The 13,576-nt window shown below is 37.3% G+C and overlaps 1 protein-coding gene across 3 annotated transcripts in view; it reads right to left on the bottom strand.

Moving 5' to 3' along the window:
* Positions 1–13,576, bottom strand: part of FAM114A1 (family with sequence similarity 114 member A1) — a 30,614-nt gene that overhangs the window by 9,532 nt on the left and 7,506 nt on the right. For all 3 annotated transcript variants that reach the window (XM_039699068.1, XM_039699069.1, XM_039699070.1), the window contains 6 exons: positions 9,862–9,975; positions 9,597–9,703; positions 6,518–6,652; positions 4,771–4,923; positions 2,415–2,538; positions 365–450 (listed from right to left, as the gene is read on the bottom strand). In XM_039699068.1, the coding sequence (XP_039555002.1) occupies positions 365–450; positions 2,415–2,538; positions 4,771–4,923; positions 6,518–6,652; positions 9,597–9,703; positions 9,862–9,975 (719 nt within the window). The remainder of the gene's footprint in view (positions 1–364; positions 451–2,414; positions 2,539–4,770; positions 4,924–6,517; positions 6,653–9,596; positions 9,704–9,861; positions 9,976–13,576) is intronic.

Below are 13,576 nucleotides of genomic sequence, written 5' to 3' on the forward strand. Positions count from 1 at the left end.
TTTTGTGGTAGTAGCTCTCTGGCTACAGAGAGCAGCACACAACTCACTTTTAGAGCAAGAAAAATTATTCTGAACCTGACTTTTGTTCCCAGTATGTAAGATCAAATCTGCTGATCTCATGAGCCCTGTTCTGCTGAAACACCTCTGATTCGAGCCTTCTAACACTGGAAAGAGCTCATCCATCTGCACTGCCTTACTCATCTTCTGTGAAAGATTTTCTGTATTCAGCATTTTAGTCTCCATCTACCATACTTTGCTTTCTGAGCTGTCTGAAGTGAACTGGGTACTGCTCTGTGTCAGATTTTAGAACAAAGCCCTCCTTTTTGCCCAAGAAACTTAAGGCAGCTCAGTAACAGGTGCTAACCTTATTTAGCTTGTCAGGAGTAGCAGCAACATGCAATTCAAAGAGCAGTTCTGTGAGCATGCTGACAAACTCTTCTCCTGTATCTGCTGCAAAAATAACAAGACAGTTTTTGTTAGCATGTTACTGCTATAGTATTTCATATGATCAAATACATCCAGTGAAATAGTTTCACCAAGTATTCCAGCACTTGAAAAACAGTGACAGTGACTCAAGAAAGGAATGTGTGGAGGTGTGTTATGTATATGCACCAAAATTACTGATAACTGGAATATTCAACTGACTGTTCATTGTGGTTACTGTCTTAACCTCACATGAAATTTTTGGTGTTAATAGCTATGAAAATGTAGGCAAAACCACTTTTTCAAATATTCTCCTCATTATTTCATAAACAACAGAAATGAAGCTGCAGTGAAAAATCCATGAAAGGGCTACATAATCAAAGTGAGAGGAAACATTAGAGGGAAGGGTATGTGTGTGGCCTTCTGTTTTCTGTACCAGAAAACAATCATAGTTGTTTCCGCAGGCTTAGGAGGAAGGAATGTGTTTCACTGATGAGTGGTTTGCTTTTGCAAGGACAAATCTGCAGCACACTTTGGTTTGGTATCTTTTTTTAAGGTGCTCACTGCCTTGGTTGCAGCCCATTCAAAACCTCTGAAAATGTTTCAAGGAGCAGGATAAGCACTTGTGATTTACTGAAAAAACCAGAACTTCTGACCTTCAGAGAAAACATCACTTTGTGCAAGAAACAAAGCTTCTCCTGGGAGCTGGTTTCAAAGCAAGGAACAACTTTCCACAGAAATTATGGAACAACAGACATCTCAGGAATCCTCACTCCTAACCAGGTAATGACTTGACTTCTATTGCACACAACTCCATAGAGGTATGGGGTTTAAAGAGCACGTGAGGGGGAAAAGCCAGCACAAAACTTTACCACATTAAGACTTTATGCTGAGCACTTGCTGTTCCACTCAATGAGAAACAATGAGTTTCCTGTGAGAGGGATCAGGCAAGCTGAGTAAGCACTGCCAGAAAGAGCAGTCTGAGAAGAAATTACTCTCCTATTAGAACATAGGAGAGTATGGTTTTTCTAACTTTTCTGAAGGCTAACGAAATCTTATCTCACCATCTTCCAAAATGTAGGTTATATGGGCAAAGTAACCCTGAGAAATCCAGAGGATGTGGAAGAAATATCCTTTTATGTTTCTTTGTTTCCAAAACACAGCAATACGGCATTCAGTGGCGTAACCCAGTCTTCAGTCAGGTCAAGGGGATTTTTGCTGTTAGCTCTGAGAGGTTTGGTATGGATCTCACAGGCCTGGAGACATAAACCATGCTGCCTTTAAGCTGACTTCTTACCCTTCTGTTCTAACCTGTTTGGGGAACTGCTAACATTTCTGACCTGTTTAAGACACCTATTTTGCCCCTAACCAAAGCACTCACCCATTTTATTGTAATTTTGGGAGCTCTGTCCATTCTCTTCAATGCTGTGCCATGTCATAGCTATGGAAACACTTATACTGCTCTAACCTCCTTCCCACACTCCACACGCCACATCTTGCCAAGCAATACCTATAATGCAGCTTTGCTACTATGTTTCAAAGTCACTTTCATTAAAAAAAATCCAGGATTCTTAAATTTCTTTATGATACTCAAATCTTTTCCCCCATCTAGCAAGGGGGGTGCAGAATGTGGTTGAACTTGCTGAATAGAAAATAATTTCTAAGTACTTCAAAACTTTCAGATGATGCAATTTCTGTAAGAAAAGCTCAGTTATCAAAAACGTTATTATTTTCCATTTTTGTTTTCATTAATGATATAGCAAAATAATTTAATATTTATTTATGTTTGCATAACTTGAACTTCACTTAAAATATAAATTCAAAATTAAGCACTGATCAGCTTCCAGAACTTTTAGATTATTCATTTTAGTAACTACCTTATGAAGACTATTAGGATATGAGAAATTACAGTGTGGACTGGATTTTTTTTTAATTACTGGATAAAGAAGTAGCAATTATTCATATGGTTAAGTCTCTGTATTTCTAATTACCTTTCTGCGCCTGCACCACTTCATCATCTAATTCCTTTGGAACAAAGATCTCTTTTATAGCAATTAAATCATTTTTCACAGTCTCCAACTGTTCTCCATCAAGTGTTGCTAAATGTGACTGAATCTGTAAAAGAAAGGATAGTATTACTAAATGCTGATTTAGAGCCTGAATCCAAAATAGACTAAGAAATGGAAACTTCATTATGTTCAAATCTTGTCTCTAACCTCCCAGCTTAGACATATTTTTAGATCTTGTCAGTAGAACTTCTTGAGTATCACAAAAATTACACTAGCCTTGCCAGATCATCAGGTCCCTTCCTTCCTCCAGAACATGAGTTTTGTACTATAAATCTAATCTATGGTTTAACTGCAAACTGTTTTGGGATTTCCTGGATGAAGACAGCAGGCAAAAAGAGCACAGGCATAATGGTTAGTTTGAGCACTCGTGTGAAGAGATGGAAAAGGTTGCCTTCAAAGTGCAGCCAAAATTATTGACAGTCTACCTATTCTGAAGAATGTACTGGCATTCTTTGCATGTCTCAGCTATCTGCAAGTCCCTGCATATCTAATAGGATGGCACACCTAAGAGGGATGGAAACAGATTCTTTGAACCACTGTTTGTACTACAGTCATATGGCGACAATTCTGTGAGCAGAGCTCTCCTTCTGCCTATGGCAGCCAAGAGAAATGCCCTTAACCCCCTTGATCCAAACTTTTACCTTTATGTTTGTTTCAAGGGGCTTTTTTAAAGCTTGCTGGACAGATGTACACTCTGCCTCAGTGCAAGGCTGGACACAGCTGTTACTTTCTTACTGGTGTGTCCTTGTCCAGCTCCTGTGCTCAGGGTTAAACCCAAGATAAAGCCGTGGTACTCGAGTCAGGTTGTGAAGGGCTACACAAGGCTTATCCTCCCTTTCTATAGCAGTATCCATTTCAAGGGCTAACTGAAAACCTCCTTTAATGGAAACTTTTAAAATAAAAGCTTAAACACACTTGTCTTCAGTACCTCTTGCACTCCTCCTGTGGCTTTTGGGCTGTTGGAAGTGGTTTCAAGTACTCTTTCTGTATTCTGTGTCTGTGTGTATCTGTGCATGGTAAATGGAACATTTATCTGAGTACTGGACTTGTTGACCCACACAGTCACCACCAATGCTGTTGGACTGAGCAGGACTATGTTTGTGTCTAGGACATAAATGAAGTGCATCAGAAACCTCACAGTAACAACCTGCACATGTCTGGCTTACCCTGTGGTATTTCACAGTAAAATAAAAATATTGTTGACACATGCAATTAACCTGAACTTGTTTTCTATCTATCTATCTATCTATCTATCTATCTATCTATCTATCTATCTATCTATCTATCATCTATCTCTCTCATTCCTCTCATATTCTCATAGCCATTTTTGGTTTTGTTTTTTGCTCCCAAAAGCAGACCCTTGAACCTTACATGAGTGGTTTGAAGCTACAGTTTTTCATCTAGATAATAACAAAAAATAAAACCAACATTGACAATATGCACCTAACAGTCATTAATATAAGCTTCTTTTATTCGTGAGAGCAAATATTTAAATTTCATTTAAAATGAAATATTTTAAAACATAAATTGGTTATATTTAAGAAGTACCCCACAGGGCAAAGAATGTTAATTACAATAACAAACAAAAAAGAAAACTTGTTTTTAAGAAATTTATTTAGAAAACTGTTCCAGTACAAAAATATCACTACTAGGAATCTAGGAATCTACAAAATTCTAGTAGTCCACTGTCAGTGATCTACTGATGTACTAGCAGAGCAAATAAATTGAGAGTTGAAATTGAAATACGTATTTATCAGATAGGCCTTATTAACATTCCCATCTTCAGAGAGACATTTGTATACTTCCAGTAATAATATCTTGGTGTAGTTCTATGTAACTTTAAAAACTAACACAATAAGAACTGAGCAAGTAATCTGGAACTAATTTTAAATCACCAGCCTCTATGTGTAGTAGGTCTAGAATTCCTGAATGTCAGTATCTGTACCTGATTTCAACCAAAAGATTTCAACCTCCTTGCAAGGAATTCTGCAAGGAATTTGCAAGACATCTGTAGTGTCACAAGCTGTGTATGGCACACTACATATGTTCTGAACAAAAATACCTGTCAGTTATGAAGTTTGTTTTGAGTTAAATCTTGTAGTTATATTTTAGATATATTGAGTTCTAAAACCCAAGGCTAGCCCATAGGATCAATTCAGCTTTCTCTGAACTTGATGGACAACTTACTGTTCATTCTACATGCATCTGCAGAATAAAATTAATGTAAAGATAAATTTTTTTACCAACCATATTGATTTATGCTGTCTGCATACTGTACCTGAGCTTCACTTTCATTTGACAGGATTTCCAGAGCTTCAAGATGAGACAAACCTTGGAATTCATCAAAAAGTAGTCCATAATGTGCTGTTCTTTCTACTGTAACTTGCTGGGCCCGTCTCTGTTTCTCTTTTTCTTTGGCTTCTCGCAACAACTGTAAAAATATACATAATTTCATGTTTTATTGATAGTACTGTAAGTGTGACAGATTTTATTACTATCTGCTTCTGTGTGTCTAGAAGTAGTAATAAAATTTGGGACTATATCACACCTGCTAAAATTTTAGAGATGAAAGAGCTAACTTCTTTTTTGATAATTTTCTCTGATATAACATTAATATAGCATTCTAAGCAGGGATTTCCCAATGATAATTGCTAACCATCTCTCTTTAAAATACAATGAACAAAAAATAAATCTTGCTTATCTTTTCAAGAGGAATGTCAGCTACAGATACCATATAATAAATTTCCCCACCCATTATAATGAAAGAGAAAGGACTATTTCATGTGCAGCCTTAAAGAGCCATGCAACCCTTTCTGCAGACCACAAAATGGGAACAGTACTATTTTCAGGACTTATCCAGCAACTTGCATAAATAATACACCAACATAAACATTTTCTATAAAATATTCTTAGCAAATACCAAAGTCAGTTTTATGTGACAGTGGGACTGACAAAAGAGATTGATGACTTATACCAAAGGTGGGGCAGTACTACCCTCTATATACCTGGGTATATTTTGGTAGGCTTTTAATACACTTCAATCAGTGTATAAGAAGGATAGAATAGGAGAGGATAAGATATCCAACAGGATCTTCTCTTCCTTCCTTCTATTCCTGGACAAAGTGGCATCTCATGAATTTCTCACAGTAAAGGTGGCAAATACATCTGAACTACATGTTAGGTCACATACAAGTCTTTGAATACAGGTGAACTCTGAAAAGCCATAGTGCAACCCCTGAGAACTGATTTATGCTGCACTCTGTCTCAGATTCTATGTGCAAATCCATGCATGTTGTTAAAGGAGACATTCTCAAAAGCTCACTTTAACCCCATGGGCCTTAACAAGAGTTAATTGCTTTTGATCTACTATAAGAGTATAAGTCTGTTAACTCTTCCAATAAAGAAAACTAAAGTATCTCTTTAAAAGAAAAATACCTTACTCTTCTCTACAAGGAAGTAAACATGCAGTAAACACACTTTATTTTCAATGTCTATTGCTTTCCCTCCTTTCAGGGTCTGGAGAACTGAAATAATTTTGTACTGACAGCATTTATACTTCTGTTTTTATTGCATCTCTAAGATTTAAAACATATGAATCACAACTGTGTAAGGATACCATTAAGTTAGATGGACACTGAGATACAACTTTTTACAGGTTTAATTCCTAATGAAACATATATTATATTCCAGTATTATCGATTTCCAAGGAAAATAGTATGGTAATGTTCATGCTGGAAGATATCTATCTACAGCTATTACCAAAACACCAACAATTTGATTTTGCCTCCAGAGTGTAATGATTTCTCACCACATATTTAAATCAGTAATTGCATATATGATTATGCAGAAAAGATGATTTTACATTATCTTTTGTGGCTCTGTGAAGAAAAATAAAGTAGAGCAACTGTAAAGATTATTATTTATTCCATAAGCCCAGCCAGCATCTACTGCAATAAATAAAGCCTCTCCTTGAGGCATATGAAATTCTGGAAGAAGAATCTGAGCAGTATTTAAATATATCCAACCTGAGATAGTGAGACTGTTCTTGCCATCAGTGTTTTGGTTCTCTTAAATCCAGGATCACTTTCTGCAAGGACATTCATGGTTGTCTTCCCAATAAATTCCAAAGCATCTAAGCCTCCAGTTAATACACTTTTGCCCTGTATAAAATAATGCATTGTGGTTATTTTCTTCCCAGTTTAGGCTAATATGAACTGTAAAGAGGAGTGTTTTTGTAGACACTGTCTTTGAACACTCAGGTCCCTAAATTTCCTATACCTCAACCAAGAAGAGGATTGGATGCATTTACTTTGTTCTGAATATGTTTTCCAAAAAAAAACAACGCAAAAAACTATACAAATATTTCCAGTTAATTGAACTACTTACACCAGAGGAAATGTAACAATTGTTGTAAATTAAAAAAAAAAATAAAAATCATAAAAAGCCTGGAGCACATCTCCTGTGAAAACAGTCAGAGAAAATTGGGGCTGTTTAGCCTGCAGAAGAGAATGCTCTGAGGAGACCTTCCAGCAGCCTTCCTGTACCTAAACAGGACCTACTGGAAGTCTTGACAAGGGATGCTCTGCAGGGGCAAGCAGTGTTTGGACAAAAGGGAATGGCTTTACTTTGAAAGAGGATAAATTTAGATTGAATATCAGGAAGAAATTCTTCACTATGAGGATGGTTAAGCACTGGAACAGGTTGCCCAGAGAGATGGCGGATGCTGGAGATGCTCCACTCCTGGAAGTATTAAAGGCCAGGCTGGATCAGGCTTTGAGCAACCTGGTTTAGTGGAAGGTGTCCATGCCCAAAGCACTGCAACAGGTTGCACAGAGAGGTGGCGGATGCTCCACTCCTGGAAGTATTAAAGGCCAGGCTGGATCAGGCTTTGAGCAACCTGGTTTAGAGGAAGGTGTCCATGCCCAAGTCAGGGACATAGGAACTAGATGATCTTTAAGTTCCCTTCCCATCCTAACTACTCTGTGCCTCTGTCATTCTATTCCATTCCATTTTACTTTCAACCAATGGCATCTGGTTTGTAGGAACTTGTTTTAGACATGAATAATATGGAGCCAAATCCATCATGAATAGAAGACTCTGTCTTACTGGATTTTTAAATTTTTAACACTTATGATGGCTCTGTGAATATTTTTTCCAAAAAAAAACAACGCAAAAAACTATACAAATATTTCCAGTTAATTGAACTACTTACACCAGAGGAAATGTAACAATTGTTGTAAATTAAAAAAAAAAATAAAAATCATAAAAAGCCTGGAGCACATCTCCTGTGAAAACAGTCGGAGAAAATTGGGGCTGTTTAGCCTGCAGAAGAGAATGATCTGAGGAGACCTTCCAGCAGCCTTCCTGTACCTAAACAGGACCTATTGGAAGTCTTGAGAGGGATGCTCTGCAGGGGCAAGCAGTGTTTGGACAAAAGGGAATGGCTTTACTTTGAAAGAGGATAAATTTAGATTGAATATCAGGAAGAAATTCTTCACTATGAGGATGGTTAAGCACTGGAACAGGTTGCCCAGAGAGATGGCGGATGCTGGAGATGCTCCACTCCTGGAAGTATTAAAGGCCAGGCTGGATCAGGCTTTGAGCAACCTGGTTTAGTGGAAGGTGTCCATGCCCAAGGCAGGGACATAGGAACTAGATGATCTTTAAATTCCCTTCCCATCCTAACTACTCTGTGTCTCTGTCATTCTATTCCATTCCATTTTACTTTCAACCAATGGCATCTGGTTTGTAGGAACTTGTTTTAGACATGAATAATATGGAGCCAAATCCATCATGAATAGAAGACTCTGTCTTACTGGATTTTTAAATTTTTAACACTTATGATGGCTCTGGAACTGCCTATTTAAATACATATGTTTTTCTGTGTCTTCATATTTTTATGCACACTGAAGAAGAAGTTTCACTGGCTAAAGATTTCCATTTCAATCTGGATTATGTCTGTGTCAGATACTCAACTGCTGGTGTAACATGACATATCATAGAAAATGCTTCCAAAGTCTCAAGTGGCATTACAGGTGACTTACTGAGACCTTAAGTGACTCTTTTTACACCACATTGATCACTGTGGTATAGCAGCCTCTCCAGATTGCCTACAAGCACATTTCTCTTGCAAATCTTGTATAATGCTTGTATAATCTTACTGGTGGCCAGCTCTCACAAGCCATATGATGCTCCGGGTTCTGTAGAAACAGTTTTAGGAATAATCTATAGGAATCTTCTTCTGTTCCCAAAATCTTTGATATTAGAGTGACGAGGTAGTCAGAGCAAACTGGATATACAACAAAAAAGAACTGTCATTTCATAAAACTTGCTCAGTGAGGAATTAATTTTCTATGCTTTTACAGCCAATATTTAAAGTCTTCTTTAATTTCACGTGAAACACCATACTTAAAGGTATAAAAAGTTGGGGAAGAAGATGATGCAAAAATTGATTTGGAAATGGTATGGCACCGGATTTTGCAAAATCTGAAACTCAAAAAAAGAGAAAAGGATGAAATTCAACACACAAAATATAAGGGCAATAAGAAAGAACTGTGAACAAAAGATTTTGCCTCACTAAGTTTGCAATCAGACTTCCTTCTGGGAAGGCTAATATGAAATGAGAGACTAGATAAAGAGGTGAAGGTAAAGGACAGGAACTAAAAATAGAAAGCTTGGTAAAAGCCTTAAAATCAGCAAATTCAGTATTTTCTTATGTTATCTGCCTTCAAAAATGGTAACAAGTCCTATCACACTTTCTCTGGAAGGACTTAACTGTAAAAAAAAAAAAATCAGATGATGGTACAATTATAAAAAAGATGTTCCAAAAATTTGCAGAATTCTACATAGTTTTGGAGAAGACCATATTTTTTTCACTGAAACTGGTGAAAACATAGTAACTGAGTTAGTTCTGTTTGACTTTTTATTTTTTTAATTAGACAGTTTAATTTTAAAGTTATTTTGTCATGGAAAAGACTCTAAACAGAATTACAAAAGAACAGTTTTTAAAAAGACCTCTAACTTAAAAAACATGACCTACGGTGAAACTGAACTTAAAAATAATGAAAAATAGCTAGAACAGAGAGATCAGCTAAAGTGACTCACTGTGTTTTGTACAGCACTAGTGATAGCTGACAGCATGCCACGAGATCCAGATGAAGGAGAAGAAGGAATATTCTCAGAAGAGCTTTGGGCCAGAGAATCTTCTGCTTCTAACAAAAGAAAACAAGCAGGTTACAGCATCATTTCAACCCTGCAAGTCAAAATTACAGTAAACTGGTTTGTGTGACCAAAATTTAAAAATTTTGTAAATGGAACTAATTTGACAGGGTCAAAGAGTTTTGCCCGCTTTCAGTAGACTTCAACTTACGAGTAACTGGTGTTTCAGCTGCAGGAGGCTCTGCTGTTTCCAGAGATGCTGAACTTCCACTGTGAATTCTTAGGGTAGTTCCTGCTTTTTCCTTTACTGCTGTTATCCCATGACCTGTAGCAGAGGCATATTTTAGGCTATATGATTTGAAAATCTATTCTTATCAGTGCACAGTATTCTTATACTTAATGAATTATGACAAAATATCTATTAAACATACCTCAGTTGCCTAATTTTCTCTAGGTTAATAATTCACTTCTTCTACTATATTCATATTAACTGAATATAAATTATAAACTTGAAATACAACACAAATTATGCTGGATCTGAAAAGTAAAACTTATTTCAGTGGCACACATAAGTTTAGATCCCTGCTTTTCAAAATGCTAAATATTCTATTGCAATCAGTTTAAATGCAAACTGACAGTCCTCCTAAGGCCACAGGGTATCACCTCACAGTCTTCAGTATTCTAGAACAATTAACCCAAAGTTAATGGATTGTGTATGACTGCAGGACTGAGGCAAGGAATTTGGTCTTCAGTCCTCTGCAGAGGTGCTATGTATTTAGGGATGCTGACTCCAGTCCCCAAAGTTATTTCAGGATTTAAGCTCCTTAGTCTCTCATTTGAAGTAAAATCCTGAAATATCTCTCCCCAAAGCTACTATTTAAATACACTTTGTAAAGTCTGCTGATGTCAAATGACACAAGCAGAACTATTGCTCCAGTGGCAGGTGATCTCCTACAACAGAAATGTTACCACCTTTATATGATTCATATGCAGTGATTCCTCAGCTCTCCATTAAAATGGTCTACTTCAATATAAAGTATAAATGTTGCTACTGTTTCTATCTGAATATTTTGACAGAACAGGACTGCCTTGCTGGTTTTCTACACAGAGTTTATTTACACTAGCAGATCACAGGGACTCACCAGTCCCTGTGATCTGCTCATTTAATCCCACTACAGGATTGGGTAGACAGGCTGGTAGTCAGTCAAGGGAGGCTAAGGGTGGCTTTGCTGAACTAAGCTATATGGCATGCATGTTTCACTGCAGCAGCAAAACCAGATGAGATCAGAAGACCACAACTGAAGCAAACATGTGTGCACAAACAGGGCAGAAATGCCTGTTGCCTTGGAAATGAAAATGATTATTTGTAATTTCAAAAGGCACAGAAATAAAAAAGGTCATGGGAGAGAAGCCTACAATTTAAAGATGTACTCATTTTGTAACACTGGGTGTGCTAATGCAACTGAGCTGACACCTCTGACATCTCCATTTACTCTTGTGTAACAGTAGACAGAAGAGCTATGCAATAGGCATTGTTAACTGTGAGCTTTTGGAAGAAAGCACTCTTTTTTCCCCCTGTGTTGTTGCTTTTGTTTCTCTTGCCTCCATGATTCCTTGCCTTTCTATTGTCTGGCAATTTCCACAGAATATTATTGTTCATGTTCCTAGCTGGGATCTTTCATTTAAAAAGGAAGGTTTTGCTAACACTGCCTAACAGCATGACCTGCCTTTTGGTTTGCCTGATCTGCTAAGGCCAGATTACAGCACTCACAAATGCTTTAGTCAGATACGTCCCACTTTGCTGCAAGCTGTCTTATCTTCCACCTCCCAGTTTAATAGCTTTGGATTCCCTGCAGAGCTGAGAGAGGCAAACAGACACCTCTGGAGGGCAGTTCACTGTGTCTGAAACCTAAGCCACTCTGTACAGGAATCACTGATCCATCTAGTACTCACAGGAAATTTGACTCTGAGTCAGTGGTACACATGGGGTGGAGTTTGGGATTTTGTCCCTGGCTACCACACTGCCTTTGTAACCTGTGTCCTACCATGGGAGCACATCTAATGAAGAACTGATCACAATTTAGTCTAGTAACATGAGTTAAGACTCATCTATCTCAAGCTAATGATGTAGACTGGGGCCTTAAATGAGCATCTTTCACCGGATGAGAAATTGAGGAACCTGAAACTGGCTGGAAGAGAATCACTCCACAACATGAAGTATAGAGATGTGGACAATCCAGCCATGCTCTGGTTTTGTACACTAAAAAGTGAGACCCCATTATACTCCCTTTCAGGCTATCCTATTGCACTCCATTCACTTCAAGCCTTCACAAAATTTCTCTTCCTGTCAGTTAAAACAAAAAAAAAAACAGCCTAGATTTTTATAGCACCTACACTATCTTGTCTATAAATCAGGAATCACTCCAATTAATCTAGTAAATGAGATAGATTCAGATATCCTTATTGCAAGCATAAAAGGTTTCAATAATAGTAATAAGCATAAAGGTTGTTATACCATTTTATTGGTTCTCAGTCTCTTCTACACTATAGGCCCATGGTAAAAGATATAAAGAAAGGAAAAGAGACTGTCAACCCAAAATGGATCCACATTCCCTTCTGTCTGTTACTTCCATTCAGCATTCTTAAAAAGGAATAACTGCAAAGGGCTTTGCTGCTACAGCAGCCGAAAAGTGTTACTTACAAAACAGTTGTGACCACCATGTGATTCCAAGCCAAAGTAGTTTTCCCTTAATCAGCCAAATTTGTGAAATAAAAAAAAGTCTGAAGAGATTAACTATCCTCTTCTTTATGATCACATAAAGTACAAGCATAACTAAAGCACAAGCATAACACCCAGCCTTCTTTTTTTAATATCATACTTTATTTTGCTACAGGGCAATAGTATCTATAGAGAACAGAAAAGACATTTGCAATATTTGAATACTTTAGTTTCACATTTTCTGCAGCACTGACATTTCTGTTCCACAGAGAAGTCAACTTAAGGTATGTAATGATGATTATTACACATACCCATGCGTAATAATATCCAAGCTCATGAACATAAGTGACATTTTGTTATCTCATCTAAAGTGACATTTTTTCTGTCATAGTGAGTGACAAAAAGTGCTTTTCAGCATACCAGGGAGAAGTATGGGTGTCTGATATTTTCATGTGCCATTCTCATAGTTGAGGAACTAGATGAGAATATACACAAGAACAAAAGAATTAAGATAGCAGAACATTAATTACAAACAATACATTAGAAAGATGCATTGTGCAGCCTTATAGTATGAATGTCAGGGATCATGTGAATCAAACAGCTGGGTTATTTTTTATTATTTTTATGTGTGAATGTATTGACAGATGCTAGTCTTAGCAATGGACCTAAAGGTGAAACACCTTAAACTTACACAGAGTGAAGCATTTTTATACAGCATGACAGAGAACAGACTTTTCTTGGAAATGCAGCTCACTGAGCACCATAACTTCAGCACTTTATGAATGCCATACCTCATTCAAAACGCCACAGCATATGAAAGGCAAGGCTTGCAGAAGGTAGTCACTTTCATTAAGCTAGCAGATAGATTAGTTGGAAGAAAAACCAAAGACTCAAGCTTTAAAGCACAGAAAATGTTTTAAAAATGCAAGTCACAAGCTGCCAGTAGAAACTGAAAATATATTTTGCCTCAAGTGAAGAGTTTGCTGTTACAGCTAAGCTAGCCTAATGGCTTCTTGGTGCAGTTATGGGAGGTTCTACTCTTCCCCATGTTCCACGCTTGTCCCTTCTGCTTGCCCCAAAACTGGTCTCAAAGAGTTGGTTCAAGGAACTGAAGAGGCAGAAAATAGATTTTTCTCTCCTTATTCTTACATCAGTTTAGCTTCCTAAACTGGATTAGAGGGAACTCAGAGGAACATGAATGCTGGTA

The sequence above is a fragment of the Passer montanus genome, unplaced genomic scaffold (assembly GCF_014805655.1).
Source record: "Passer montanus isolate IOZ18808 unplaced genomic scaffold, ASM1480565v1 scaffold13, whole genome shotgun sequence".
NCBI classification, from domain to species: Eukaryota; Metazoa; Chordata; class Aves; order Passeriformes; family Passeridae; genus Passer; species Passer montanus.